We start from the raw sequence: 24,858 nt of genomic DNA on the forward strand, positions 1-24,858 counted from the left end.
GTGTGGGGGTGTTTTGTGCGGAGGTGGAAACACAGGCAACACAGGGAGACTTTTCCTCGGCGTATCACTGAAATTGATATCATGCTGGGGATTTGAAATTCACTTAAGTCTAACATCAAGGAGGCAAAGAAACGTTGCGGCAGGCTGTTAAAGGTTTAGTTCTGAGTTTTGAAGTCTCAAAGACAACATTTTGGTTTGGGGAGGATCTCTTTGGTAGATGGGGGAGAAGTGTTCTTAAATTAGCAGCATCTCAATGTTATTAATCGCGGAGCTTCTGCTGAAGGTCACATCTCTATGTGACCTTCAGCAGAAGCTCCGCGATCTCCGCATTGTCTTTTCTGTGAGTAAATAAAAATCGTACTTTTCAGCAACGAAACACGGCAGAAGGTGAAAGATTAGAAGCATTTACCACTCAAGTGTCCACCTGAACTCCCTCCTTTAAACCCTCGTTCTTTGCTTCTCGCTCCACTAGACCACCATGGTGTCACTCGAAGGCTTGACGAAAGTGGTGGACCCCTCTCAGCTGACAGCAGACTTTGACGGCAGCCTGGACTACAACCACGAAGAGTGGATAGAGGTACGATCAGCTCAGCCGTCCTGTCACTTCAGACTGTCTGTGCCAAGATCCCCCAAATCCCCAGTGATGTCCAAATCGGATGATTAAGACACAAGTGGACACAGGATTATTCTTCTTTCTGATCTGATTGTTTCCTTCTTAAGACAGTCAACCAAACTGCCCATAAGTGGGTCACCATAACTCAGTGTTTTTTTTTGTTTGCTGGTGTTTCCGTCCAGGTGCGTGTAGCATTTGAGGATTTCTCTGGCCATGCTACCCAAATGCTGGCTCGACTAGAAGAGATGCAGGAAACCGTGTCAAGGAAAGACTTTCCCCAAGACCTGGAAGGAGCCAGACGGATGATAGAAGAGCACGCCACACTGAAGAAGAAAGTCATTAAAGCTCCTATAGAGGAACTGGACACTGAAGGGCAAAGGTAAAAAAACAAAACAGTGGTTTTGCATCTTTCTATATATCATATATAATGTATCAGAAATGCCTGTTTTTAAGTCTTAGTTCTGGTTGTGTATGTGAATCCAGATCATTTGTATGAAAGATGGACAGGGCAACAGGTTGGAGCGTGATCAAGAGTTTGGGCAGTGCTCTTTTTTCCCCCCTTTTTTTCTCCTTTTTGGGGTTATCAGTTAACAACGGAGGCTAGCTTGACTGAAACAGTAGCAAAAAGTCTTTGATGTTAATGCAAACATCAAATCTGTTTCCAGATTGCTCCAGCGCATTCAGAGCAGCGAGTCTTTCTCCAATCGCAATGGCAGCAGCGGCGGCAGCAGCAGTAGCGGCAGTGGAGTGTGCAACGCGGACACCCAAGGCCTGGTGCCGCGCATCACCCAGCTGCTGGACAAGCTGCACTCCACCCGGCAGCACCTCCACCAGGCGTGGCACGTCCGCAAGCTCCAACTGGATCAGTGTTTCCAGCTGCGCCTGTTCGAGCAGGATGCAGAGAAGGTCTGTGGCTGGTTCTCTGTGAGCTGTGATGTAGTGATAATCTATAACCAGAGCTGGTGATCACTGCAGGGCACACAAATGCCAATATACATATTTTAAAAAAAATGCAATTACACACACTGAGAAGCATCGACTGATGCTGTTTGCGAAGACCTTGTGTACTGTAGTCGAGCCCTCGGGATCTTAAACACTAAACAGGTTTGCCCTCCTCCACCGTGAGAGGCGGGAAGATGGAGGCTAGCTCACTCGGGTGCACCGCCACCTACTCTGGCTGCCACACAGACGGCTCGGGCGATGACAGCTGCGTCACAAAATAAGAAGAGACAGGGAGAGAAATGCACAGATCTGTGTTGGAGTGAGTAGAATAAAATAGCAGGTTGCAGCAACACAGAGCGAGCTGCAGTCTTGGATACACTGCAGTAGTAGGAGCTTGTTGCTAGGACACCATAGGCCACAAGTTGTTCTCTAAGAGAGCCAGAGAGGATGCTCTTAATAGAGGCAGTCCATTTCTCTGTATGCTGGCCTGGATAGATGTTCGAACACTGCAGCAGTGAGCAAACACGCTCAGGTTTGCCCACACGGCTCAGTCCCAGCTGTTTGTGCCTGTTCTTGCAACAATCTGCAGGAGTTAGTAATGAACCCAACCCTTGTGTGTCTGTGCTTTCATTTTTTTTATTGATATTTTTTCTCTGTGTGTGTATTTGTCGTCATGCTTCAGATGTTCGACTGGATCATGCACAACAAGGGTTTGTTCCTGGCAGGCTACACAGAGATCGGCAACAACCACCCCCATGCTGTGGAGCTGCAAACCCAGCACAGCCACTTCGCCATGAACTGCATGGTGAGACACACACTGATTCGCAGCAGGAGATAATGCTTTTCTTCCCACTTGGACTCAAGTCGGTGCCCTACACTGTATAATAATATAGTTATTGCACTTAGTGTCAAGCTCTACTGCTGGGTTTGAGTGTTTGTTTAGAGCAGCCTGCGCTTCCGTGCGCTTGCACATTTTCTCCATGTTAGGAGCAACACAACCAGGTATTAAGTAATCCTATTCTCTATCCACAGTCCGCCTTACATAACCATTATGAAACTGCTGAGACGAGGAATCAATCCAGCCGCTGAGGGTTTCTGCTCACGGATGAGAAAGAAACAGTAGCAGACCAATAGTGTCTTAAGCTCCTCAGTTTGCCATTTTCTCTGGCCTATTCACTTATTAAACGATGATGTATTAACCGTGTTTTCACGTCTAAGGCACTTTTTTGTCTTTTTTTGCATATGGAAAAAAATACTTTTTTTAAACAAAAAAACTATTTATTGGTATTTCAGAAATAAAAACACAAAAATATGTGCATTATTTTCTGGGTAATGTGCAGCCGTGTGACCTAATACCGATGTTATAATGTAAATTGAGTAATCGTGGAAGCTTTACCTTAAAAATATACCTGAGTACCTGAAGTAAACATGCTCAATGTGCAGAACGACCCATTCTCACAATAATATACCGCTTTAAACCTTCTTTTGGTTCCTCCTCTCAGTTCCTCTCTCGTCTGCACGTACCTGTGGCCTCGGATGTTAGACCAAGTTTTTGCTTCTTTATGAATTAGTGATTGAAAATATTCTGCCATTTCGCGCCTTTCTTCCTCATCGTCCTGTACAGAATGTGTACGTCAACATCAACCGGATCATGTCCGTGGGGAACCGGCTGCTGGAGTCGGGTCACTACGCTTCCCAGCAGATCAAGCAGATCTCAAGTCAGTTGGAGCAGGAGTGGAAGGCGTTCGCCGCCGCATTGGATGAACGTAGCACGCTGTTAGAGATGTCAGCCAGTTTCCATCAGAAATGTGACCAGGTGAGTGTGACGGTTTGGTAAATGGCAAGAAATGTTCATGGACTGAATCTGTTAGAATTTATCGTTTGAGCCTTTAATGTTGTGATTTGAAAAATGCTGGACTCATGCTTTAATTGTTTTCTTTATAAATGAATGGAAATGTCAAAAAAGAATAGATCCTGTACCCTCACTTTAGTAATTAAGCTCAACCCTATCAATTTTTAGCTCTTATGATAAGTAGCTTGTTTCTCAAAAGTCTTAACTAGTCCTTGAACACTGGTTCAGTGGGAACCAATCGGTAAACCTCGTGCTGATGTGCTGTTCAGGTAGCCGAGGTGTTGACCTTTTGTAATGAATGCAAATGAATACACACGTGCACACTTTTTGGATTGTAAAGTACCCATTTGGCTTAATTGAATAAACACTAGCACATACATTTCATTTATGTGTGTGTGTGTGTGTGTGTGTGTGTGTGTGTGTGTGTGTGTGTGTGTGTGTGTCTGCTGGTATTTTTGCCCGAGCTCATTAGTCTGGCCACTATGGAATGATTCATGGCCTTAAAAAGTACACAAGCAGAATAACAGCCAGGGAACATGGGCGGTGCGACTTTTCCGACCTGGAATGCTGCCGTCATCAGACCAGCCTTTCATGTTTGTAAGATGAAATAGAAAAGGGCATTTTGTTCCCAGAGGTTTTTCCACTCCACACATACATGAAGAGAACAAAGACTTAAAACAAGCTTCTCTTCTGTATGTGATTCCAATTATGATGTGAGAGGTGTTTAAAAGGCAAATCATTAAGATGGAGATATTTCCCAGAGGTCAATCTTAATGATTGTTATGTTTTCACCCATCACTCCTACAGGGGGGTACAGGAAGCTTCTAGGAAGTCACCACAGGCCAATGAACAGCAGGTTCAGCTATAGATAATTCTTCTAATAGATCTCATGGGCAAAAGATGATTTCTGCAGGTTTACACCCAGGCGATGTCTTTCTATGCTCTGCTGTTTCTGACCCCTGGGAAGAGCGCACAGATGTACAGTGGGGCAAAAAAGTATTTAGTCAGCCACCGATTGTGCAAGTTAACCCACTTAAAATGATGACAGAGGTCAGTAATTTGCACCAGAGATACACTTCAACTGTGAGAGACAGAATGTGAAAAAAAAATCCATGAATCCACATGGTAGGATTTGTAAAGAATTTATTCGTAAATCAGGGTGGAAAATAAGTATTTGGTCACCTCAAACAAGGAAAATCTCTGGCTCTCACAGACCTGTAACGTCTTCTGTAAGAAGCTTTTCTGTCCCCCACTCGTTACCTGTATGAATGGCACCTGTTTGAACTCATCATCTGTATAAAAGACACCTGTCCACAGCCTCAAACAGTCAGACTCCAAACTCCGCCATGGCCAAGACCAAAGAGCTTTCGAAGGACACCAGGAAAAGTATTGTAGACCTGCACCAGACTGGGAAGAGTGAATCTACAATAGGCAAGCAGCTTGGTGTGAAAAAAATCAACTGTGGGAGCAATCATCAGAAAATGGAAGACATACAAGACCACTGATAATCTCCCTCCATCTGGGGCTCCACGCAAGATCTCATCCCGTGGGGTCAAAATGATCATGAGAACGGTGAGCAAAGATCCCAGAACCACACGGGGGGACCTGGTGAATGACCTGCAGAGAGCTGGGACCAAAGTAACAAAGGTCACCATCAGTAACACACTACAACGGCAGGGAATCAAATCCCGCAGTGCCAGACGTGTTCCGCTGCTGAAGCCAGTGCATGTCCAGGCCCGTCTGAAGTTTGCCAGAGAGCACATGGATGATACAGCAGAGGATTGGGAGAATGTCATGTGGTCAGATGAAACCAAAGTAGAACTTTTTGGTATAAACTCAACTCGTCGTGTTTGGAGGAAGAAGAATACTGAGTCGCATCCCAAGAACACCATACCTACTGTGAAGCATGGGGGTGGAAACATCATGCTATGGGGCTGTTTTTCTGCCAAGGGGACAGGACGACTGATCCGTGTTAAGGACAGAATGAATGGGGCCATGTATCGTGAGATTTTGAGCCAAAACCTCCTTCCATCAGTGAGAACTTTGAAGATGAAACGAGGCTGGGTCTTCCAACATGACAATGATCCAAAACACACCGCCCGGGCAACAAAGGAGTGGCTCCGTAAGAAGCATTTGAAAGTCCCGGAGTGGCCTAGCCAGTCTCCAGACCTCAACCCCATAGAAAATCTGTGGCGGGAGTTGAAAGTCCGTGTTGCTCGGCGACAGCCCCAAAACATCACTGCTCTCGAGAAGATCTGCATGGAGGAATGGGCCAAAATACCAGCTACTGTGTGTGCAAACCTGGTAAAGACCTATAGTAAACGTTTGACCTCTGTTATTGCCAACAAAGGTTATGTTACAAAGTATTGAGTTGTATTTTTGTTATTGACCAAATACTTATTTTCCACCCTGATTTACGAATTCTTTACAAATCCTACCATGTGGATTCATGGATTTTTTTTTCACATTCTGTCTCTCACAGTTGAAGTGTACCTCTGGTGCAAATTACTGACCTCTGTCATCATTTTAGGTGGGGGAACTTGCACAATCGGTGGCTGACTAAATACTTTTTTGCCCCACTGTATAAACCACCAGTGTGTCATGTGAACTATGCTTCTCCTCTCGCTGCAGTACATGAGTAATGTGGACTCCTGGTGTAAGGCATGTGGCGAGGTGGACTTGCCTTCTGAGTTACAAGACCTCGAAGATGCCATCCACCATCACCAAGGCCTGTACGAGCACATCACAGCTGCTTACTCGGAGGCAAGTTCACACACACGATGGAGTTAGTCTGCTGTCCAGAGGGCAGAATTAGCTTTAGTGGCATTTATCTTTCCGATTCACATAGAGTTCAAAACATTTTCTAACCTCAGGTGAGTCAAGATGGCAAAACTCTGCTGGACAAGCTGCAGCGACCTTTGACCCCAGGCAGTGCCGATTCACTGACGGCAACGGCAAACTACTCTAAGGCGGTGCACCACGTCCTGGACATCATCCACGAGGTGCTGCATCACCAGAGACAGCTGGAAAACATCTGGCAGCACCGTAAAGTGCGTCTGCACCAGCGCCTGCAGCTCTGCGTGTTTCAGCAGGACGTCCAGCAGGTACGCACACGTTTCCAGTTTACTGCGTGTATTTTTGTTTATACCTTCATGCATGCGCGCATTTGTTCGAGCACACTGCAATTCCAAGGACCGAGCTTAATTGCCAGGGTTAGACATTAATTTGAAAATAGCAGGCTAGGCTTATGGCTAGATGAATACTACACTTAATAGAGGGTTTGATTGCAACCGCAGGCATGTTTCCTATCGACATGTCCTTGAGTTATTTGCTGGGACGATGCACGTTCAGTCCTCACATGTTGCTGTGGATAGGAGCACTGGATGAAGGCCTGAAATAAAAAGGCTTTCTGCAGAATAAAAGCTTGCATACTGTAATCAAATGGTCCCAACATGACAATACCGCTGCACACTGTCCAAAAATCATAGGCATTCCTCAGTGTGTTGACATGGCAACTATTGCTATGGCAACTGAATTGGGTCATATGGCCATGCAGATGCTGTTCATCCTAAGAAGGACAAAGTGCACAGAGGGGAGTGTGCAAAGAAAGACTCCGTGCTGTGGCTCCTGTTAACCGCGCTCATGGTTATTTCTGCCATTCCTTTGCACTCATGTACAGGTTTCATCATTAACACTTGTGGCAGTAATACCACGTCAGAGCGCCCCCTTGTGGTGTTATACGTTTCACAGTGGGTAATGTGGTCTTTGCACAGGTTTTGGACTGGATAGAAAACCATGGCGAGGCCTTCCTCAGCAAACACACAGGGGTGGGAAAGTCTCTCCACCGAGCCAGAGCTCTCCAGAAACGCCATGAAGACTTTGAGGAAGTGGCACAGGTAGCTTGATTCCTGGCCTTTTGTCAGGTTTAAACCAGTGCACCAGTCACTGCATTGCTGGTGTTTGTATTGTTTCTGTGTGCTGTTTTTCTTCTTCTTTTGCCACTGTAATGTTTTCTACTCTGTTGTGTCTCCATGTTATTATATTAATTTACAATCTTTGGGCATTTCACTATTAGTGAAAGACACTCTGACTCATTGGGGGAAAAAATGGAAAAAAAGTAAAGGTGCAGTGAGGGTTAGCAAATCTCGGCTATGCTAAAGCTTATTAGCTTTAATTTGTTAATGTAAAATATTAGCTATTCAAGCTAGCAGAGATACTTTAGTTTTTGTTTATAAAGACTTAGTTTCTAGGTTTTATTGTTTGACATTGTTGGTTTTATTAGTTTCAGTGTTAGCTTAACTCTATTTTCTAAATAGTTTTTTATGAACAGTATTTGTCCCAAGTAAAAGTTAATGCATTCCCAGCATTTTGTGAAGGTGTTTGGCCAAGGTCAGGTTCTTGCCTTGATTTTAGTTGATTAAAATAATTTTACAAACTAGATAAGCTCTTAGTAGGTTTTTAACAATTTCACCCAAAGTAATGTGTAGACACCTGCTGCACACACAGACTTGCATCTGCATGTGCAGCTGTTTGCAGTAAAAATGTCTTAATGCCAGCTTACCCCGTGACTCTTCAGTTTGGGTTATACTGCCATATATGGTTGAGATGTTGTATTAACTGTACTGGTTTTTTATTTTTATTTTTTTATCTGTTTATATAAACACTAAGAAGTGGTGTGCACCTGCTACATCTGTGTTCCTACTCTTTGCTTGCATATATTTATCTAACACCTTCAGTTACTGCATACTATATTTATACAGCAAGCATGTAAAATATTACTTGCATATACTTAAAAATACTATGTTTTGCATTTGTTACAGCTGTAATCCTTTTATATTTCCACACTAGTAGTGTAGAATACTCCGACAGCCTCATTAACTTTAACCAAAAAATATCAACAACTTGTTGACGTCCCACCGTAACACAGCCATTTGTTTCCGTTTGCTTCTGCACCTTTCTTTGTATATCCCCTTCACCCGCTGTCTGTATGTTTCCTTTCACTACCTATTTCTGTGAAGCTCTGCTGTCACTGATTTAATCAGTATACACGTCTTCATATCCTGTTTTTTATTTTTGTCTCTGCCTGTACGATCTCTCTCTCTCTCTCTCTCTCTCTCTGCCCATCTTCGAACTGCATTGCGCTTGTTTTACACTGCCTTCTTCAGCTAATCCGTCTCCCCCTTTACCTCCGGCCTCGGTGTAGAATACGTACACCAATGCAGACAAGCTGCTGGAGGCGGCCGAGCAGCTGGCCCAGACAGGAGAGTGCGACCCAGAGGAGATCTACCAGGCCGCCCACCAGCTCGAAGACAGGATCCAAGACTTTGTTCGCCGCGTGGAGCAGCGCAAAGTCCTGCTGGACATGTCTGTCGCCTTCCACACGCACGTCAAAGAGGTGGGCAGGAGGGATGACATAACGTTGAAGTGGATGGTGGGCTGCGTGTGTGTGTGGTTGAGAGCTTTCACAGGGCTCTCTGAGCAAGAGGGAAATAATTACCAGGTGAAATGTTTATATTTTGTGTTTAATGGACTTAGTCAGAGCGCAATTAACGGTGTTCAAACTGGTGAGAGGACTCGGTCAGTAACTATACTGTCCTCCCTTTAGGTTCTGATAATCGCCATTTGTAATACAGAAAAAGGTGATTAATGTATGCCGGATCCTGTCCTGTGGTCAGGGTGAGAACACGAGTGTTAACAAAAAAGAGGTGTCACACAGGCTCATGTATATGCAGTGTATGAGACTTACCAGAAACCCAGTGGATAAACCATTAGACTAGTTTACCTGCAATCAAACTGAATAAGATTTCTAAAAAATCTGACCCTTCTTCTAGTTGTGGACATGGCTGGAGGAGCTCCAGAAGGAGCTGCTGGACGACGTTTATGCCGAGTCTGTGGAGGCCGTCCAGGATCTGATCAAGCGCTTCGGCCAGCAGCAGCAGACCACGCTGCAGGTCACCGTCAACGTCATCAAGGAGGGAGAGGACCTCATCCAGCAGCTCAGGTAGTGCAAATGAGATTGTATTTCGAGTATGGACTCTCAAAACAAAGATGTTCTGATGCAAAAGTAATGCAATCCAACCGATCCTTAAAATCCGTTCAGCTACTAGTAACAGATAATGGTGCACATGTTCTGCCCACGTATATGCAGGGATATTAAAACGTGTCAAGACAAGGAGGGAAGAAAAAACTCATGTCTCCTTATGTAATAGTACTCTTCCCGTGTCTCTCTCAGTTGTAGTTTTGGCAGGTTAATTTAACCGGGGATGAGTTTGGAATTCAAATTTGTGGCGAAAGCGCAAAATATTCAATATGTGTCATTTTGAAGACGTTAATGGCAGTGCGTGAAAAGCGACAAAGCTGAGAGGCAAGGAGGAGGTGTTGGAGAAGAGGATTCAGTTGACCCTCATTATCCAGCTTTATTTTTATGCAGAGGACGTTCCAGTCCCCCCCCCCCCCCCCCCCCCCAGTTTTTTCCTCTTTCTTTCTCTCTTTGCTCGCTCTCCACGGTGTATTGGCTCCACGGTGAAGTCTTACATAACACTGCTTTTAAAAATGCGTGTCCAATGGTGTGACACTCTCCCCAGGAGGCAACTGTAACTCCACACACCTTCTGCTAACGAGTGTGCGCAGGACTAGGAGTGCACCCGCTGCACAGATTAACCAATGCGATCGGCCAATCAGAACACACCTGACCTCCGATTCTTTGCTTGCTCATATTTAGCCTCCCCAAAACTGTTGTTTGCATGTTTGTGCACCATACGTGTATCTGTGAGACTGATGAGTCAGAATGTGTATGAGCTGCTTCATTTTCTCTCTCTCTTCTCAAACAAAAATATATGCATGTTTGCAGACCCCGTTGCCCACGCGACATGTGCGCTTCGGAGCGATTTAGGCCGTTTTAATTCTTTATAACTTTGAACGATTGGCATCTGGTTGAGAGTGAGAGCTGTGAAAGGCTGGGACTGGGTCCACAGTTGCCACTAATTTGTATTTATTAATTAATTCATTCACCTCTTGTAATAAATACGTATTCATTATTATTTTTTCTAGCTCTAAAATCCCTGAAAATATGCAATAGTCCTTCTCTTTAAAAAGAGATGAGGAGCTTCTGTAATTTTGTGGAACCAGCTCCCAGTTTGGGATCGGGACACAGATGCTGTCTGTGCTTTTCAGGTGACACTAACCCCCCCAAGTTACACTGTAATAGTTCTAGGCTGCTGGGGGCTTCCCATGATCCAGTTTCACTCTCAATGTGTTCAGACACCTCTAATCTCTCTTTTGTCCCGTCTCCCTCCCCCCACTCTCAACCAGTCACGGCTCTGATTGTGGTTTTGGTTCTGCCGGATTTTTCTTCCTGTTAAACGGGAGTTTTTCCTTTCCACTGTTGCCAAGTGCTTGCTCACAGAGGGTCGTCTGATTTGTTTATTCAATTTAATATTCGCATTAACACTTCTGTGCAGGTTTAATGTTTTGTCTTACTTTATGAAGATCCCAGCTCGATGGCTTAAATGCACGACTTCAGTTTTCCTTTGTGGTGAAACAGTAAAATATATGTTGCTATTTTGGCTCCAGTGCTGTGTTATGGACTAGAAATCTTTCTCATTAAGTAATGAAATCCATTTAAGATTGCTGACAGGCTGCAGGATTTCAAACACTCAATATATTGTCACAAAAATGAAGGACAGAGGGAGTCTGTCACGATGCTGGGTGCTCCTATTAAACATGCCCACAGTTTTAATATGTGCATTGAATATGTAATTCCTCAAATACAGCGTCTCAGTTTCTTCTGCTCTGTGTGGTGTAAGTGAGCGGACATCCCAAATATTGTCCCCTTACAAACATAACTGGCACAGAAGTCTCACTCGGGAGTCATTCAACCCTCCTGTTTAAGAGGGACAGCCAATCAGAAGAAGGAAAACATAAAGGGGCAGCTGCTTGTGATTTGGCTGAACCAAATCCTGATATAAGACAGTATATCGGCACAATGGCTCTCCCTGTTGTGCTGCGGTGTCCCTTTAAAGCTGCTCTGCGTCCCTTGTTTTTATGGTCAGCACTTCATCACATGGTTTAATAGCCGTTTGTGCATTTGTGTTGCAGGGACTCCGCCATCTCCAGCAACAAGACGCCCCACAACAGCTCCATCAACCACATCGAGAGCGTCCTCCAGCAGCTGGATGAAGCCCAGGCACAGATGGAGGAGCTCTTCCAGGAGAGGAAGATCAAACTGGAGCTCTTCCTGCAGCTCCGCATCTTTGAGAGGGATGCCATTGATGTGAGTCCTCATAGGTGGATTTGTTTCCACAGGAAGCTGTTTATACGAAAGAAACTCTCAGTTCAGCCTCACTCACTGCACTTTTAGCTGTAAATGGTTCAGCTACAACTGATCAGTGTCACTTCTCTCTCATCAGACATTTGAATACCTCCCCTGTACCCTAAATTACAAATTATTGACTATTCTAATGATCGTTAGAATAGTTTGTGTATTTTTTCCAAGGTTAGACTACCTTTGCTAACTGCTGATGCAAACCCAGTCATTTTATTTGAGAAGCAAGGTCTGAAATGTGACACAAACTGCTCCGTTCATAAAAGAGCGTCAGTGCTTACTCCTAGTAGGCTTTCAAGAGGTAAACATTCAAAGAAAGGGGAGGAAATTAGGACATCAAACACTGTCAAGACGGGTGGAGGAGAATTGAACTGTTCTCAGTGACAGCCCAGTTATCTGCCATTATAAGAATGTTTAAACAGTCTTAAGCAAACTGTAGAGACCTGATGTCCACAAAGAAGGAATGCAGAAGCACTAGAAACCGTTTTTTGTAGCTAAGCAACAATAATCCCTCGATAGCTCTGAAAATGAGGTCACGGGTGCTTCAAGTACAAAGACGGTTGCGTGTGGACACAGAATCGAACAGCCTGTGCTTCTGTATAATGTATAAGTGAAAATGTGCTGTTCACACGTTTAAATGCAAAAGTATTTTTCATTTAGAATTAATGATATTGGAAGAATAATGCGTGTAATTTGTATGAAAAACATCTACCCACGCAGCATTGTGCCTTAGTGCAGCAATCTCACAGACTCGTGACTCACTAAAGCTACTCTATACTACGCTTCCTTTAAATTCAATCTCTTCCCTCCTCAGATCATCTCTGACCTGGAGTCGTGGAACGAGGAGCTGACAGGTCAGATGAATGACTTTGACACGGAGGACCTGACGCTGGCCGAGCAGAGGCTCCAGCACCACGCTGACAAGGCCTTGACCATGAACAACCTCACCTTCGATGTGATCCACCAGGGCCAGGAGCTGCTGCAGTATGTCAACGAAGTCCAGGCCTCCGGTGAGTCCGCTCCTCAGACTCCATTATTTTTTTTAGACATTTTCTTATTACCAGTTCTTCATCTGCCCTTAAGTGCTGTAAAGTAAACCTGTGGAGGTGTTTGACTGTCGCCCGGTGGCCTCCCTCAGACCTCTGTCATCTTCCATCTGAGGGTGTAGTCAGGATGTAGCTCATGTTGGCTGCTGCTGCACAGATTTCTGTGTTGGCTACCTTAGTTTTAATATTGATGCTGTGTAGGTGTCGCGGGTCAGATTCAGTCAGCGTTTGTGATGAGAGGCACCCACTCACTAACCATAATAACTCACCTGTGATCTCACATGCTAATAGGTGCTCTGTAAAACGGCACAAGGAATGGTTGCGCCATGCCACGTGTATTAAACATGAGTTTGAATTGATGCACACGTGACTGATAATTAAGACTGTCGGGAAAGTTATTTGACTTGCTCCTCCACACCAAGTCTTATACGGTTACGCGTCTTCCATCCAGGTGTGGAGCTGCTGTGCGATCGGGATGTGGACATGGCCACGCGGGTTCAGGACTTGCTGGAGTTTCTTCATGAAAAGCAGCAAGAGCTCGATTTAGCAGCTGAGCAGCACCGCAGACACCTGGAGCAGTGTGTCCAGCTGAGACACCTGCAGGCAGAAGTCAAGCAGGTAAAATGCCTGGTCACATACCTGCAGCAAGGCACCATCTGCAGGTTAAACAGGTTCAAACGCCAGAATACCAAGAAATCTGCAAGTTCTGTGAGGAAAAAGCTCTCTCTGTCTCTCTTACAGGTTCTGGGTTGGATTCGTAATGGCGAGTCGATGCTAAACGCTGGTCTGATAACAGCCAGCTCCCTGCAGGAAGCTGAGCAGCTGCAGAGGGAACACGAACAATTTCAGCATGCTATTGAGGTAACAGAGTTTGTGTTATCCCATCAGCCCGTTTGAAGCTAGATTTCTCCTCTTCTTTGACTAACTGTAATCCTGATCTTTCCCCTTTCTGCAGAAAACACACCAGAGTGCCCTGCAGGTTCAGCAGAAAGCGGAGGCTCTGCTTCAGGCCAACCACTACGACATGGACCTGATCAGAGACTGTGCCGAGAGCGTGGCTTCACACTGGCAACAGCTCATGCTGAAGATGGAGGACCGACTCAAGCTTGTCAATGCCTCTGTCGCCTTCTACAAGACCTCTGAACAGGTATGAGAGAAGAGTTAGCTTTACCGTCTCCTCGACAGTCCACACAAACACAACTGACTGCACGTTTCTCTCAACAGGTGTGCAGCGTGTTGGAGAGCTTGGAGCAAGAGTACAAGAGAGAGGAGGACTGGTGTGGAGGAGCTGACAAACTGGGACCCAACTGTGAAACAGACCACGTCACCCCCATGATCAGCAAGCACCTGGAGCAGAAGGAGGCCTTCCTAAAAGTAACACACACACTCCCACACACACAGAGTATGAGTCAGAATCAGAGCGGAGCAAAGCTTTAACTCACACTTCTGATCTTACTGTGCGTGTTTTACGTTTTAATTAGGCGTGCACGCTGGCAAGGAGAAATGCGGATGTCTTCCTCAAGTACATGCACAGGAACAGTGTTAACATGCCCGGGATGCTGAGCCACGTCAAAGCACCAGAACAGCAGGTCAAAAGTGAGTATAAGAAGACACGTTTAACATCATGCAGACTTTCTAATCAACAGCCTCGTTAGCCCTCGTTTTGATAAAGTCCAGCAAAAGTTTGTTTTACCTTTCATTTGAATTCACATTGACACATATTTAATAGCGCTGCGTAAGACATGAGATGCACACCAACTGTGCGCTCACTTCTCGCATTGACACTAAAAGAAAATGAATGTTTCCCCTGCAGTTGAAGTGGAGGCACTAAAACACCATAAACAGACAAATTTGAACTAACAGAGATTTAAACTGTGTGCTCGTTTGAGCCGTTGATGCATCGTGGGAGGTTGCTGCAGAGACGTTGTACTTATTTGATTTGATTCCAGAGGCTGAACCTTACCTCTGCTTCTACACTGAGCACTGAGATCACTGGAGCCAGTTCACAGTTGAGCAGCTGTACTAGATTCACTTTAGGGGTAAAAGTACTAAATAAAAGCAACTAAATACAAGAACACCACTGTGATGTTGTAGTAGGATGGCACTGTTGCAACAAGTCACAGAGCGATGTCGCCGAGCGCATAATCGTCACGAGCTCTCTGCTGACAAAAACAGTGCTGCGCAGCTCCTGTAGATGTGACGCTGTAATAGGATGGCACCGTGGTGGGAAGATTCTACAGTTTATGTTTAATGTTCGGTTCTGAAAGAGATCGATCGACGGTGCTGCCTGCACCTTTGTTGATATTGTTACATGTGAATTATTTAATGTTATAGTAACTGTGAATAATTCACTCGTGCAGTCAGTCATCTGTCTGAAGACGGACCTCCTTCAGATTTTTCCACCATTGTTTAAAAAAAAATAATTCTGTCAGTGGCAGAAAATAATCTGTTACATGGCTGCTGGTTCAGTCTGTGTTTGTTCCTTCATATTAGAATTAAGAAAAGTTCAGGATTAAGAACAGTAAACAAACAGAAACAGTTTAATTCACTCTAGAAACGAACTGAAACTAAACCGAATTGAAAAAAAATATTAAAAAGTATTCAAATGAAAAAACATCTAAGAAAATATAGGAACTCAAACATGATGGAGTCAAACACTCTGAAAGACTCCGATAACCGATAAATGATCAAAACCACTGGCTCCTAACGTTTGAAGTAGGAGCACAGTGTAAGTAAAGATTACTTACAAACATGTTTGGAACACCGCCGGTGGTGCTGGGAAAACCTGACCCTGCAGCAGAGCTGTGGTGACGAACACTGAGCCAAATCATAGCGAGGGGAGTTTGAGCAAAATGGTTCTTACACTTTGCACTGTGGCTGCAGGAAGGTTCTTACCTTTTGGCTTAAATCTCTTTCTCCCTGTTTTGCGTGTAGACATCCTTAATGAGCTACTGCAAAGAGAGAACCGCGTTCTCCACTTCTGGACGATGAAGAAACGCAGGCTGGATCAATGCCAGCAGTACGTGGTGTTTGAACGGAGCGCCAAACAGGTACGCAAAGCGCACGCTGCAATTTTACAGCGACACATCTACACACTCTACTTATGACAAACATCCTCTGTGTGTTTTTAAGGCTCTGGAGTGGATTCACGACACCGGGGAGTTTTACCTGTCCACACACACATCCACAGGCTCGAGTATCCATCACACGCAGGAGCTGCTGAAGGAACATGAGGAATTCCACATCACAGCCAAGGTTGGGCTCGCGAACGTGCGCACAGAAACCTTGTGTTGATCTTTGCATGCATGTGCGTCAGGACCACATTGGCTCTGTTTCTCTCCTTCTTAGCAAACTAAGGAGCGCGTTAAGCTGCTGATCCAGCTGGCCGATGGTTTCTGCGAGAAAGGCCACAGTCATGCAGGGGAGATCAAAAAATGGGTGACAGCTGTGGACAAGCGCTATCGAGACTTTTCGCTGCGCATGGACAAGTACCGCTGCAGTCTTGAGAAAGCTCTGGGCATCTCCTCCGACTCCAACAAGGCGGTGAGTGCTCAGGTTGTTTGCTAGGCAGCTGCTCGCTCTGTACCCCGAAACCTAAACTTTCACTTTGCTTCTCTCCGTGTCAGAGCAAGGATCTCCAGTTGGACATCATCCCAGCCACGGCTCCAGGGTCAGAGGTCAAGCTGAGGGATGCTGCCGCCCATGAGCTGAATGAGGAGAAACGCAAATCTGCACGCAGAAAGGAGTATGTTACCACCTCCTGCTTTATAATATCAGAAAAACAGAAAAATTAATAGATGAAGAATAATTCTTATTTAGCAAATTGGCAAGTGCTCCAGGTTATACCTGAAGAATTGTTTAGCTAGTAGTTAAAAGCTCCTCGTGTGAACCGTCTTTGTTGTACGTCAGCAACATTTTTTCCCACTTGTTGAAAAATGTTTTATTACTGCAAAGCACTCAGAGTTAACAGACTATGAGCAGGTTACCTGCCAGTGTCCCTGTCCACAGCAGTGTCAGCACTGAACCTGGTCAATAGCTGGAAGAGGAGCTCAGTGTAAATGTATATACATAATGAACCTGCTTGATTTACGCTCCTCCGTCCGGCCTCCTCTCTGCTGTGCCAGCACAAAAACTGCAGACTGAACCATCGAGCTGTGGCTCAGAACAAATGAGTGGACGGACACAGTCCAGGAAAAAGCGCCTGCATCATTTTTATATGAGCGGCACAAATCACAAGCATGATTTCCGTCATTCATGGCTTGCTTTATGACCACGTCTTATGGCGTCATCGTTCATTAATGTAAATGGTTGAAGTCGACAGGCTGAAAGGGAGCTGCTGATTTATCACCGCGTGAACAAGGATGATATGAAAATTGCTAATTTGTGTCGCTGTGTGTTTTGTGTGTGTTCAGGTTCATCATGGCAGAGCTGATTCAGACAGAGAAAGCCTACGTGCGAGACCTGCGGGAGTGCATGGATGTAAGTTCAACTTGTCAACCCACCACTGTTAACCTGCTTAGTGCAGAGTTGTGCAACAACTTTTCAACTAAATTTAAAAATCTTTCAGAATCCTACTATGAAAAATAAAACCATTATTATTCTTATAGTTATGATCTCCTCTTTCCTCCATTGCAGACCTACCTGTGGGAGATGACCAGTGGAGTGGAGGAGATTCCTCCAGGGATCCTCAACAAGGAGCACATCATCTTTGGAAACATGCAAGACCTTTATGAATTCCACCATAAGTAAGAAACGTGTCCTCCTTCCACTATTTTTCATTTTTAGAGAAAGCTCTAATCTTTTCTTCTGGTATCTCATGGTTCTGTCTCTCTTTCTTTTTTCTTTCAATCAGCATCTTCCTCAAAGAGTTGGAGAAATATGAGCAGCTACCAGAGGATGTTGGGCATTGCTTCGTCACATGGGTATGTATTATTGTGTCTTACAGAGAAATGTATTTTGTACTGTGTACGTGTGCATTTAGATTTCTAAGTAATGCATATGAGCTTTTTTCTACTCCTGGCTCAGTATGATGTCATGTCAGGAACATAGCTCTGGCTGTTAGCACAGAAGCCCCACCCACCTGCTCTTCTAACCTTTTGTTTACAAGGAGTAGCCAATCAAAAGAAGGCTGGCTTAAAGCAAAAAGCAAAAGGCTTGTTTCAGAAAGAGAAACATAAATTAAGGTTATTTTGAACAGTGGCTCTGCAGACATATTCCCAGCAGTGTCCACAAATTTAAAAAATGGAGCTGGAAATGAGCATCAATGGTCCCTTTAATATTTCTGGAAGTAAGAAAAATGGTTCATAAGCTGAGATCTGATGGGTATTAATTTTTCATTGTCATCTGTTTCTTTCTTGGTCAAGGCTGATAAGTTCCAGATGTATGTGAACTACTGTAAGAACAAGCCGGACTCCACCCAGCTCATACTGGAGCATGCTGGCAACTACTTTGATGTGAGTACCACCTTTGATCACTGAGATGAGACTGAATGTCAGTCACGTACAGTCACCTCACTGTTCTCCTCTGTTAATGGCAGGAAATTCAACAGAGGCACCGACTGGCCAACTCCATCTCATCCTATCTGATCAAGCCAGTGCAGAGAATCACCAAGTATCAGCTCCTGCTGAAGGTAAGCCACCACAGCGAAAAAAACAACAAGATGCTTGTATTGAGCATCTCCATGGTTCCTGTTGTCATGGTTTCTGTGCCCGCGTCCTGTTTAGGAGTTGTTGACGTGCTGCGAAGAAGGTAAAGGAGAGATCAAGGACGGCCTGGAGGTGATGCTCAGTGTTCCCAAGAAAGCCAACGATGCCATGCACCTCTCAATGCTGGAAGGTCAGACATTGATCACGTATTTGTACTATTAGCTATAATTTCACAGCAAACCTCTGTGTGTTTATTCTTTAATGATTTTTCATCAAGTCATCCTCTGGCCTTTTTCTCCAGGTTTTGATGAAAACATCGAGTCGCAGGGTGAGCTCATTCTCCAGGATTCATTCCAGGTCTGGGATCCAAAGACTCTGATCCGAAAGGGACGAGAGCGCCACCTCTTCCTCTTTGAGATGTCTCTTGTTTTCAGCAAGGAGGTCAAAGACTCAAATGGCCGGAGCAAATACATCTATAAGAGCAAACTCTTTGTAAGTACACGATGATGAAGTCAGGAGCATTTTTGTGATTATGGAAACCTCAGAACTTTACACAGTTACAAAAATTTAAATCATTTGACAGTCGCAAAGTAAAGTTGACGTTTTCTCATATTACTCTTCCTTGCAGACATCAGAGTTAGGGGTGACTGAACACGTTGAAGGAGACCCCTGTAAGTTTGCTCTATGGGTGGGACGCACCCCGACCTCTGACAACAAGATTGTACTCAAGGTAAAACACTCCTCCTCCTCCTCCTCCTTGCTTCGCAGACTCCTCCTCTTGGGTTGGACCAATATAGCTTCCTGAAGCAAATCTGATGAGTAATTTGGTCTCAATAAAGTCCAAATACTATCATTGAAAATACGTGAATCTTCCATGTGAGTGTGCTGAAAGCATAAATATTGGTCTAACCCAGTTTCCTCTCCACATTCAGACCTTTTCTATTCTTCTTCTTATCTCTACTGTCCTCTCTTCTGTCCCGTTTAAATGCATGAGCAGCTTCAGGGTGGCTGAGAAGCTTTCTGTAGTCACTCTTCTGTCTCCTCCTTCCTTCTCGTCTTCCAGCCTGGTTAGATTTCTGCTTTTGTTCCATCTGTTAACAAAACACGGCACACATGTGTATATCTGGGGCTGTGTTTTCTGTGGATGTTTGTATCTCTAATTCTCTATGTGGGCCGACATGCTTCCACCAACGCTGGTGATGCTGATTCAGCCCCTGAACGCCCACAATCGACCAGTCTGACTCGCTGCTGCTTTATCAAAGCAGCGACTTAGCTATCCTTCTCTACCACAAAATATATATTTTAATAATGATTTACAGCCACTGTTGAAGTTTTTAATTAATTTTTCTAAATATCGTATCACCCATGTAAGACTTCTTCCTGCTGAGTAGTGTCACAGATGGATTAAAACTTGTCAGCTGTTGGACCAGCATGAAGCCAGAGTCCTAGCACGTTCAGTACTGAGCATTTCAACATAAATACACACCGACTCCCAGACTAACCACTGGGAAGCAGTCATGTGTTATGTGTATTGTAAATTAGGTGTGTCTTGTTACTAACCACACACACACACACACACACACACACTATCATTACTATTCACTAGGCATTTTATTGGCCTTCATTATACTGTCAAACCAAAATGTCAGTGTTGTGCACTTCTATCATTTCAAATCATTCTGTCAGCTTGTAAAATGTCCTGTACACCTTCTAAAAGCAAACCAGTGAAATTCCCTTTTTTATATTTTAAATTCAAAGCTAAGTCAGGGATCCAAACATGGAGCCATGGTGAGTACAAACAATCCCACAACACAGCCCTCAACCATTTTTCAAAAGTCTTAAAGTTAGCTTAGTGTAATGGGTTAAAGCAGCATATTTGAGCTTTAGCATCAAGCCGCTGTAACCTTAGCAATATCACATCTTCAGACCTGAAAGGTACAAAATAATCAATAACGGTGATTCCCAAATGAGGGTAGTAAAGTAAACCTAAACACTGACTGTTCACTGTTCATTTTTGTATGACTAATACATTAAGTAACATCCACTTTAACTCAGATTATTCAGATGGTGGGTGGTGTTGAGGAAGTGGTTCTTCATCTCTGAGAGCTGTTGCAGTGGCTGTACAAAATAAATGCAGGGAAGCCACTGTGTTAGGCATTTACAGGCAGAGAGAACCTGAGTAAAATGTATATGTGAAATAAAGGCTTTGTAACGTATTAAGAGATCAGATATGTGTGAATCAAGAATTCAAATTGAGGATTTTTTGACAAGCTTTGCCTTCTTGACAATAATTGACTGCCGATAACAGGCATCCAGCATTGAGAACAAGCAAGACTGGATCAAACACATCAGAGAGGTGATCCAAGAGCGCACCATTCACCTGAGAGGAGCACTTAAAGAACCCATTCATATTCCCAAAACAGCCACCACCAAGCACCACAAGGGACGAAGGTAAACACAGCTCTAAATGGGGATTAATCTATGAACAGGAAGTTTATCTCACTGTTTTTATACAAGAAGGGAAGAAACCTTTTATTGATCGTGTGTGCTCCCGCTAGGGATGGAGAGGACCTGGACAGTCAGGGTGAAGGCAGCAGCCAACCAGACACCATCTCTCTGGCATCACGCACCTCTCAGAACACACTGGACAGCGACAAGGTGAGAACACACACACAGAGCTCAGAAATGATGCCCAGACCTTCTGCAATTATGAGCTTTAAAAACAAATGTCATCTGGAGCAAAGGTCTCAGTGATGGTCTCGTCTTCCACAGCTCTCCGGCGGCTGTGAGCTGACTGTGGTCATACACGACTTTATGGCCAGCAACAGCAACGAGCTGACGGTGCGGCGGGGTCAGACTGTGGAGGTCCTGGAGCGCTGTCACGACAAACCAGACTGGTGCCTGGTCAGGACCACAGACCGCTCTCCTGCCCAGGAGGGCCTGGTGCCCTGCTCTATGCTCTGCATCGCCCATTCCAGGTCCTCCATGGAGATGGAAGGCATCTTCAATCACAAAGGTACAAAAATGTAACCTAATTTGCTTCACTGGCAAAAAGTCACTGATATGATGAAGTGTAGAAAATCCAAGCTTGCATCCATGTTGCCATGGAAACACTCATATTTCTGAAGGCACCGTTAATGCTGAATAACTATATACTGTTTTGGGGACAGATGCTGCTATCTAGCTTGTGCTGATGATTATGATGATGATTTCAGAGAAGAACTGTCTTATTAACCATGCACTGCACATATTACACACATTGGCTCTGCAGTAAAGGGTCTGGGACGCAGGCTGGTTAGCAGCTGAAATCCTGGCCTTTTCTAAGCATTTCACTTAGAAAGCTGCAACATTTGGTCTCCTCAGTGTCCAGATGTTTTTGGAACATATTGCTGGCATCATATTCAAAATCAGATGATGTTCTTCCACTAAAATGAATTTTCTCGGCCTTCACATTCTGATTTGCCATCTACAAAAATTAATAATATTTAAAAAATATGCTTTAACTTTACAGATGACTGTATTGTTTCTTGTCTTTTTTGAGTACAGCTGTTGTTTTTGGTCTCATTTCTGGAATTGGCATCACAGGGCTTGTTTTCACTTACAGCTCTGTATTTCACAGACACACTGTCAGTGTGCAGCAATGACTCCATCATGCCAGGTTCCTCTGCTACGCTGCAGCCCGGTCACGGCATCGGCTCCCACACCTCCCCGGGGCCTAAACGACCAGGTGAGATCGCCAACCTTTATTTGAAAGGCTTTGAAAAAAATCTGTTTAAAAAAAAAAGTGCAAAGTATTTTAAATTTCAAACTGAGGAACAAAGTGATGAAGCTGTCAACTGTAGTTGTAGATAAAATCCAGAGTTTTTAACTGTTCGCTGCAGTTCCGGTGAATTAACTTTAACCTGTGCTTTGTGCGTGTGTTTTGGTTTCTTAGGTAACACGCTACGGAAGTGGCTGACCAGCCCGGTGCGACGGCTAAGCAGCGGTAAGGCAGATGGCCACGTGAAGAAGCTGGCCCACAAGCACAAGAAGAGCCGTGAGGTGAGGAAGAGCGGAGAGATGACGATAGGCTCTCAGAAAGACTCGGACGACAGTGCTGCTACGCCTCAGGATGAAACTTTGGAGGAGGTGGGTGGATGCAGAACGCTTGACACTCCTCAAACCTGTTACAAGAGAGTTAAATGGTGCTTTGTCGTCCTCGTGTTTTGCAGAGGGTTCGTAACGAGGGCCTATCGAGCGGTACGCTGTCCAAGTCCAGTTCTTCGGGAATGCAGAGCTGCGGAGAGGAGGAGGGCGAGGAGGGTGCAGACTCAGTACCTCTGCCTCCACCTATGGCCATCCAGCAGCATAGCTTGCTGCAGCCAGACTCACAGGATGACAAGGTGAGGAGAGTTGGGGCGTTACAGCGGGGGACCGGGGACCAGATGTAATCAGCTCACATCATTCTTTAAGATTGTAGGTCAAGAAAGGGCATGAAGAATCGTGTTGTGAGGCTTGCTTTTTAGGATTGTGTTGATCTGGAAATTGCCAGCGTGCTTTGTGTTCTGAACTTCTGGTAGACAAACGGAGTCACACAGATTTTGTCTTCAGTATTTATAAGTGTTAGAAAGTATTAAATTTACTATCCACAAAAATCTACCCCATTCAAAATTGGCTTGTTTTGCTCAAAATGATGAGATGCATATCTGAAGTCATCTCTAGCTGCCTGCAGTGTTTTCTTTCAATAGAAGTGTGTCCTAAAGGTTTTTTTAAATACATTTATTTGTGATCTAGTAAGTATTCATTTTAAATCTGCAACCGAATCAAACCCACATTTGGTCGCTTGCCGAGGCCGGGGGTTGGTGTAAGAGGTGGTGTAACATCTGCAGTCATTGGTTTCTGGAAAACACTTTCACTCATTTAAGTTTCTCCCACTTTTTCCCAAATAGGACCATTTCCTGACACGGTTTAAGTGACCCTTAGTTTCAGTTGTGCATAGCATTTTATCTTGGCGTGTTGCATCATATTCTCCCCTCTCTTCTAAAACAGAAAGCAATGCAAAGTCTCACGCAGCCCACGTTTCCTCCTCGACTCAAGTGGAGACTCCTCTGACACTAATTTCTGTTTCTCTTTTTTTGTTTTGTTTCCTGGTTGTATTGTTTGCTGTTTTCCATGCTGTAGCATTACCTTGATTTATGTCCTGTCTTTGCTTTGTCTCAGTTTCCATACCTCTCCATCTGAAGTGTCCCGCTCTTCCCCTTCTGTCTCTTCCCTCGGTCACTTCTTCAGTTCTCTATCGTTTTCCCCCTTACTCTTCAACTCAAAATTGTATTTTCTAAAACCTGAAACATGAAGATAGAAGCTTTTTTCTTTTGTCCTTTTTTTGAAATCCACATTTCTCTGTCCCTCTGCCTAACTTTTGTATTTTTTGCAAACTCTTAAACATTCCTGGATTTCTCTACTTAAGATTTCCCCCTTTTTCTTCTTCTTCGTCTATGTTTTTTAAGCTTTACATGTTTTGACTTCTGCCTCGTTTCTTTGATCACACCTCTGGAGCAGAGAGGTGTCTGGCGGATGAGTAAGGGCTTTAAAGCAAAATGTACATAAGGAGAGGATGCATGTAGCTCCTAACTCTGTTTTCGTTAGTCTGTAAGCATAGCGCAAGACTCCAGCTTTTTTCTGCATGTTTGTCAGTTATAGGCTGGGATTGACCATAAAATTAGTGGATCTAAATCTGAAAATAAAGCGGTAAGATCCCCCAGCAGCCCCGCTGGATAATCTAACGAAGAGGCCACAATGAGGTGAAAATTCATAAGCACCCCTTCTTCCTCTCCCCCAACTCCTCACCACCCACTCCGTCCCCCGCCTGCTCGTCCTCATCTCCTTTTACCCTCTGTGCGTTAACCTCATTAACCATGCGAGTAATTGGCATCTCTAAATGCTGGCGAGGCCAGAAGGGCACACAGCATCACCCAGAAAACCTAATTGGGGAATGTCTTGAAGCACAGCACAGCAAGGGTGAGAGTCTCCTGAACTATATATATATATATATATCTATATATGCATACTTACATATTACCTCTTTCATTCTAGCTCTGTTAGCATTCTTTTTTTTATTCCAAAGGCCGCTCATCACCATCTGAGAAAGCAACACAAACATCTTTCACTCACACATCACCATTTTTTTGACCTTCTGCCCATCACTATTTCAAAGACTTCTATTTTTCTTCTCTTATCTTCATTTCAGTCACCCTACTTTCAGCCTCATGTTTTGTTTTTTTTACCTTTTCATTGGCCGCTTTATGAAGTTCATATACGTTTTGACTTTCTTTAACCTAGAGTTATAAAAACCCCGCCCCCTGTCCTGGGGGTTTCACTGATGGGAGCATATCGTGGATGAATCTCTTCAGATTGCAACATTTAACAAACATTTTCACTAAGTCATTGTTCGCATCAAC

General features: G+C 44.4%; 1 protein-coding gene across 5 annotated transcripts in view; it reads left to right on the forward strand.

Annotated features, from left to right (window-relative positions):
• Positions 1-24,858, forward strand: part of LOC146613997 (triple functional domain protein-like) — a 77,912-nt gene that overhangs the window by 43,297 nt on the left and 9,757 nt on the right. For 3 of the 5 annotated variants that reach the window (XM_085378653.1, XM_085378650.1, XM_085378651.1), the window contains exons 6-41: positions 473-577; positions 796-992; positions 1,279-1,519; positions 2,238-2,360; positions 3,180-3,371; positions 6,039-6,170; positions 6,281-6,511; positions 7,181-7,303; positions 8,611-8,802; positions 9,239-9,408; positions 11,505-11,679; positions 12,545-12,740; positions 13,228-13,394; positions 13,518-13,637; positions 13,732-13,923; positions 14,001-14,150; positions 14,258-14,372; positions 15,711-15,826; positions 15,909-16,031; positions 16,125-16,319; positions 16,403-16,521; positions 17,189-17,255; positions 17,412-17,521; positions 17,629-17,698; positions 18,140-18,229; positions 18,313-18,405; positions 18,500-18,611; positions 18,723-18,913; positions 19,050-19,151; positions 20,180-20,209; positions 20,730-20,872; positions 20,980-21,079; positions 21,194-21,437; positions 22,041-22,148; positions 22,356-22,549; positions 22,633-22,803. In XM_085378653.1, coding sequence (XP_085234779.1) covers positions 473-577; positions 796-992; positions 1,279-1,519; positions 2,238-2,360; positions 3,180-3,371; positions 6,039-6,170; positions 6,281-6,511; positions 7,181-7,303; positions 8,611-8,802; positions 9,239-9,408; positions 11,505-11,679; positions 12,545-12,740; positions 13,228-13,394; positions 13,518-13,637; positions 13,732-13,923; positions 14,001-14,150; positions 14,258-14,372; positions 15,711-15,826; positions 15,909-16,031; positions 16,125-16,319; positions 16,403-16,521; positions 17,189-17,255; positions 17,412-17,521; positions 17,629-17,698; positions 18,140-18,229; positions 18,313-18,405; positions 18,500-18,611; positions 18,723-18,913; positions 19,050-19,151; positions 20,180-20,209; positions 20,730-20,872; positions 20,980-21,079; positions 21,194-21,437; positions 22,041-22,148; positions 22,356-22,549; positions 22,633-22,803 — 5,199 coding nt within the window. Of the gene's footprint in view, positions 1-472; positions 578-795; positions 993-1,278; positions 1,520-2,237; positions 2,361-3,179; positions 3,372-6,038; positions 6,171-6,280; positions 6,512-7,180; positions 7,304-8,610; positions 8,803-9,238; positions 9,409-11,504; positions 11,680-12,544; positions 12,741-13,227; positions 13,395-13,517; positions 13,638-13,731; positions 13,924-14,000; positions 14,151-14,257; positions 14,373-15,710; positions 15,827-15,908; positions 16,032-16,124; positions 16,320-16,402; positions 16,522-17,188; positions 17,256-17,411; positions 17,522-17,628; positions 17,699-18,139; positions 18,230-18,312; positions 18,406-18,499; positions 18,612-18,722; positions 18,914-19,049; positions 19,152-20,179; positions 20,210-20,729; positions 20,873-20,979; positions 21,080-21,193; positions 21,438-22,025; positions 22,149-22,355; positions 22,550-22,632; positions 22,804-24,858 lie in introns of all 5 variants that reach the window. The other 2 variants (XM_085378649.1, XM_085378652.1) reach the window with 1 other exon arrangement.

This window comes from Diplotaxodon limnothrissa, linkage group LG18 (genome assembly GCF_057381915.1).
Source record: "Diplotaxodon limnothrissa isolate DT_005_m linkage group LG18, D_limnothrissa_male_GT1.1, whole genome shotgun sequence".
Taxonomy (NCBI): Eukaryota; Metazoa; Chordata; class Actinopteri; order Cichliformes; family Cichlidae; genus Diplotaxodon; species Diplotaxodon limnothrissa.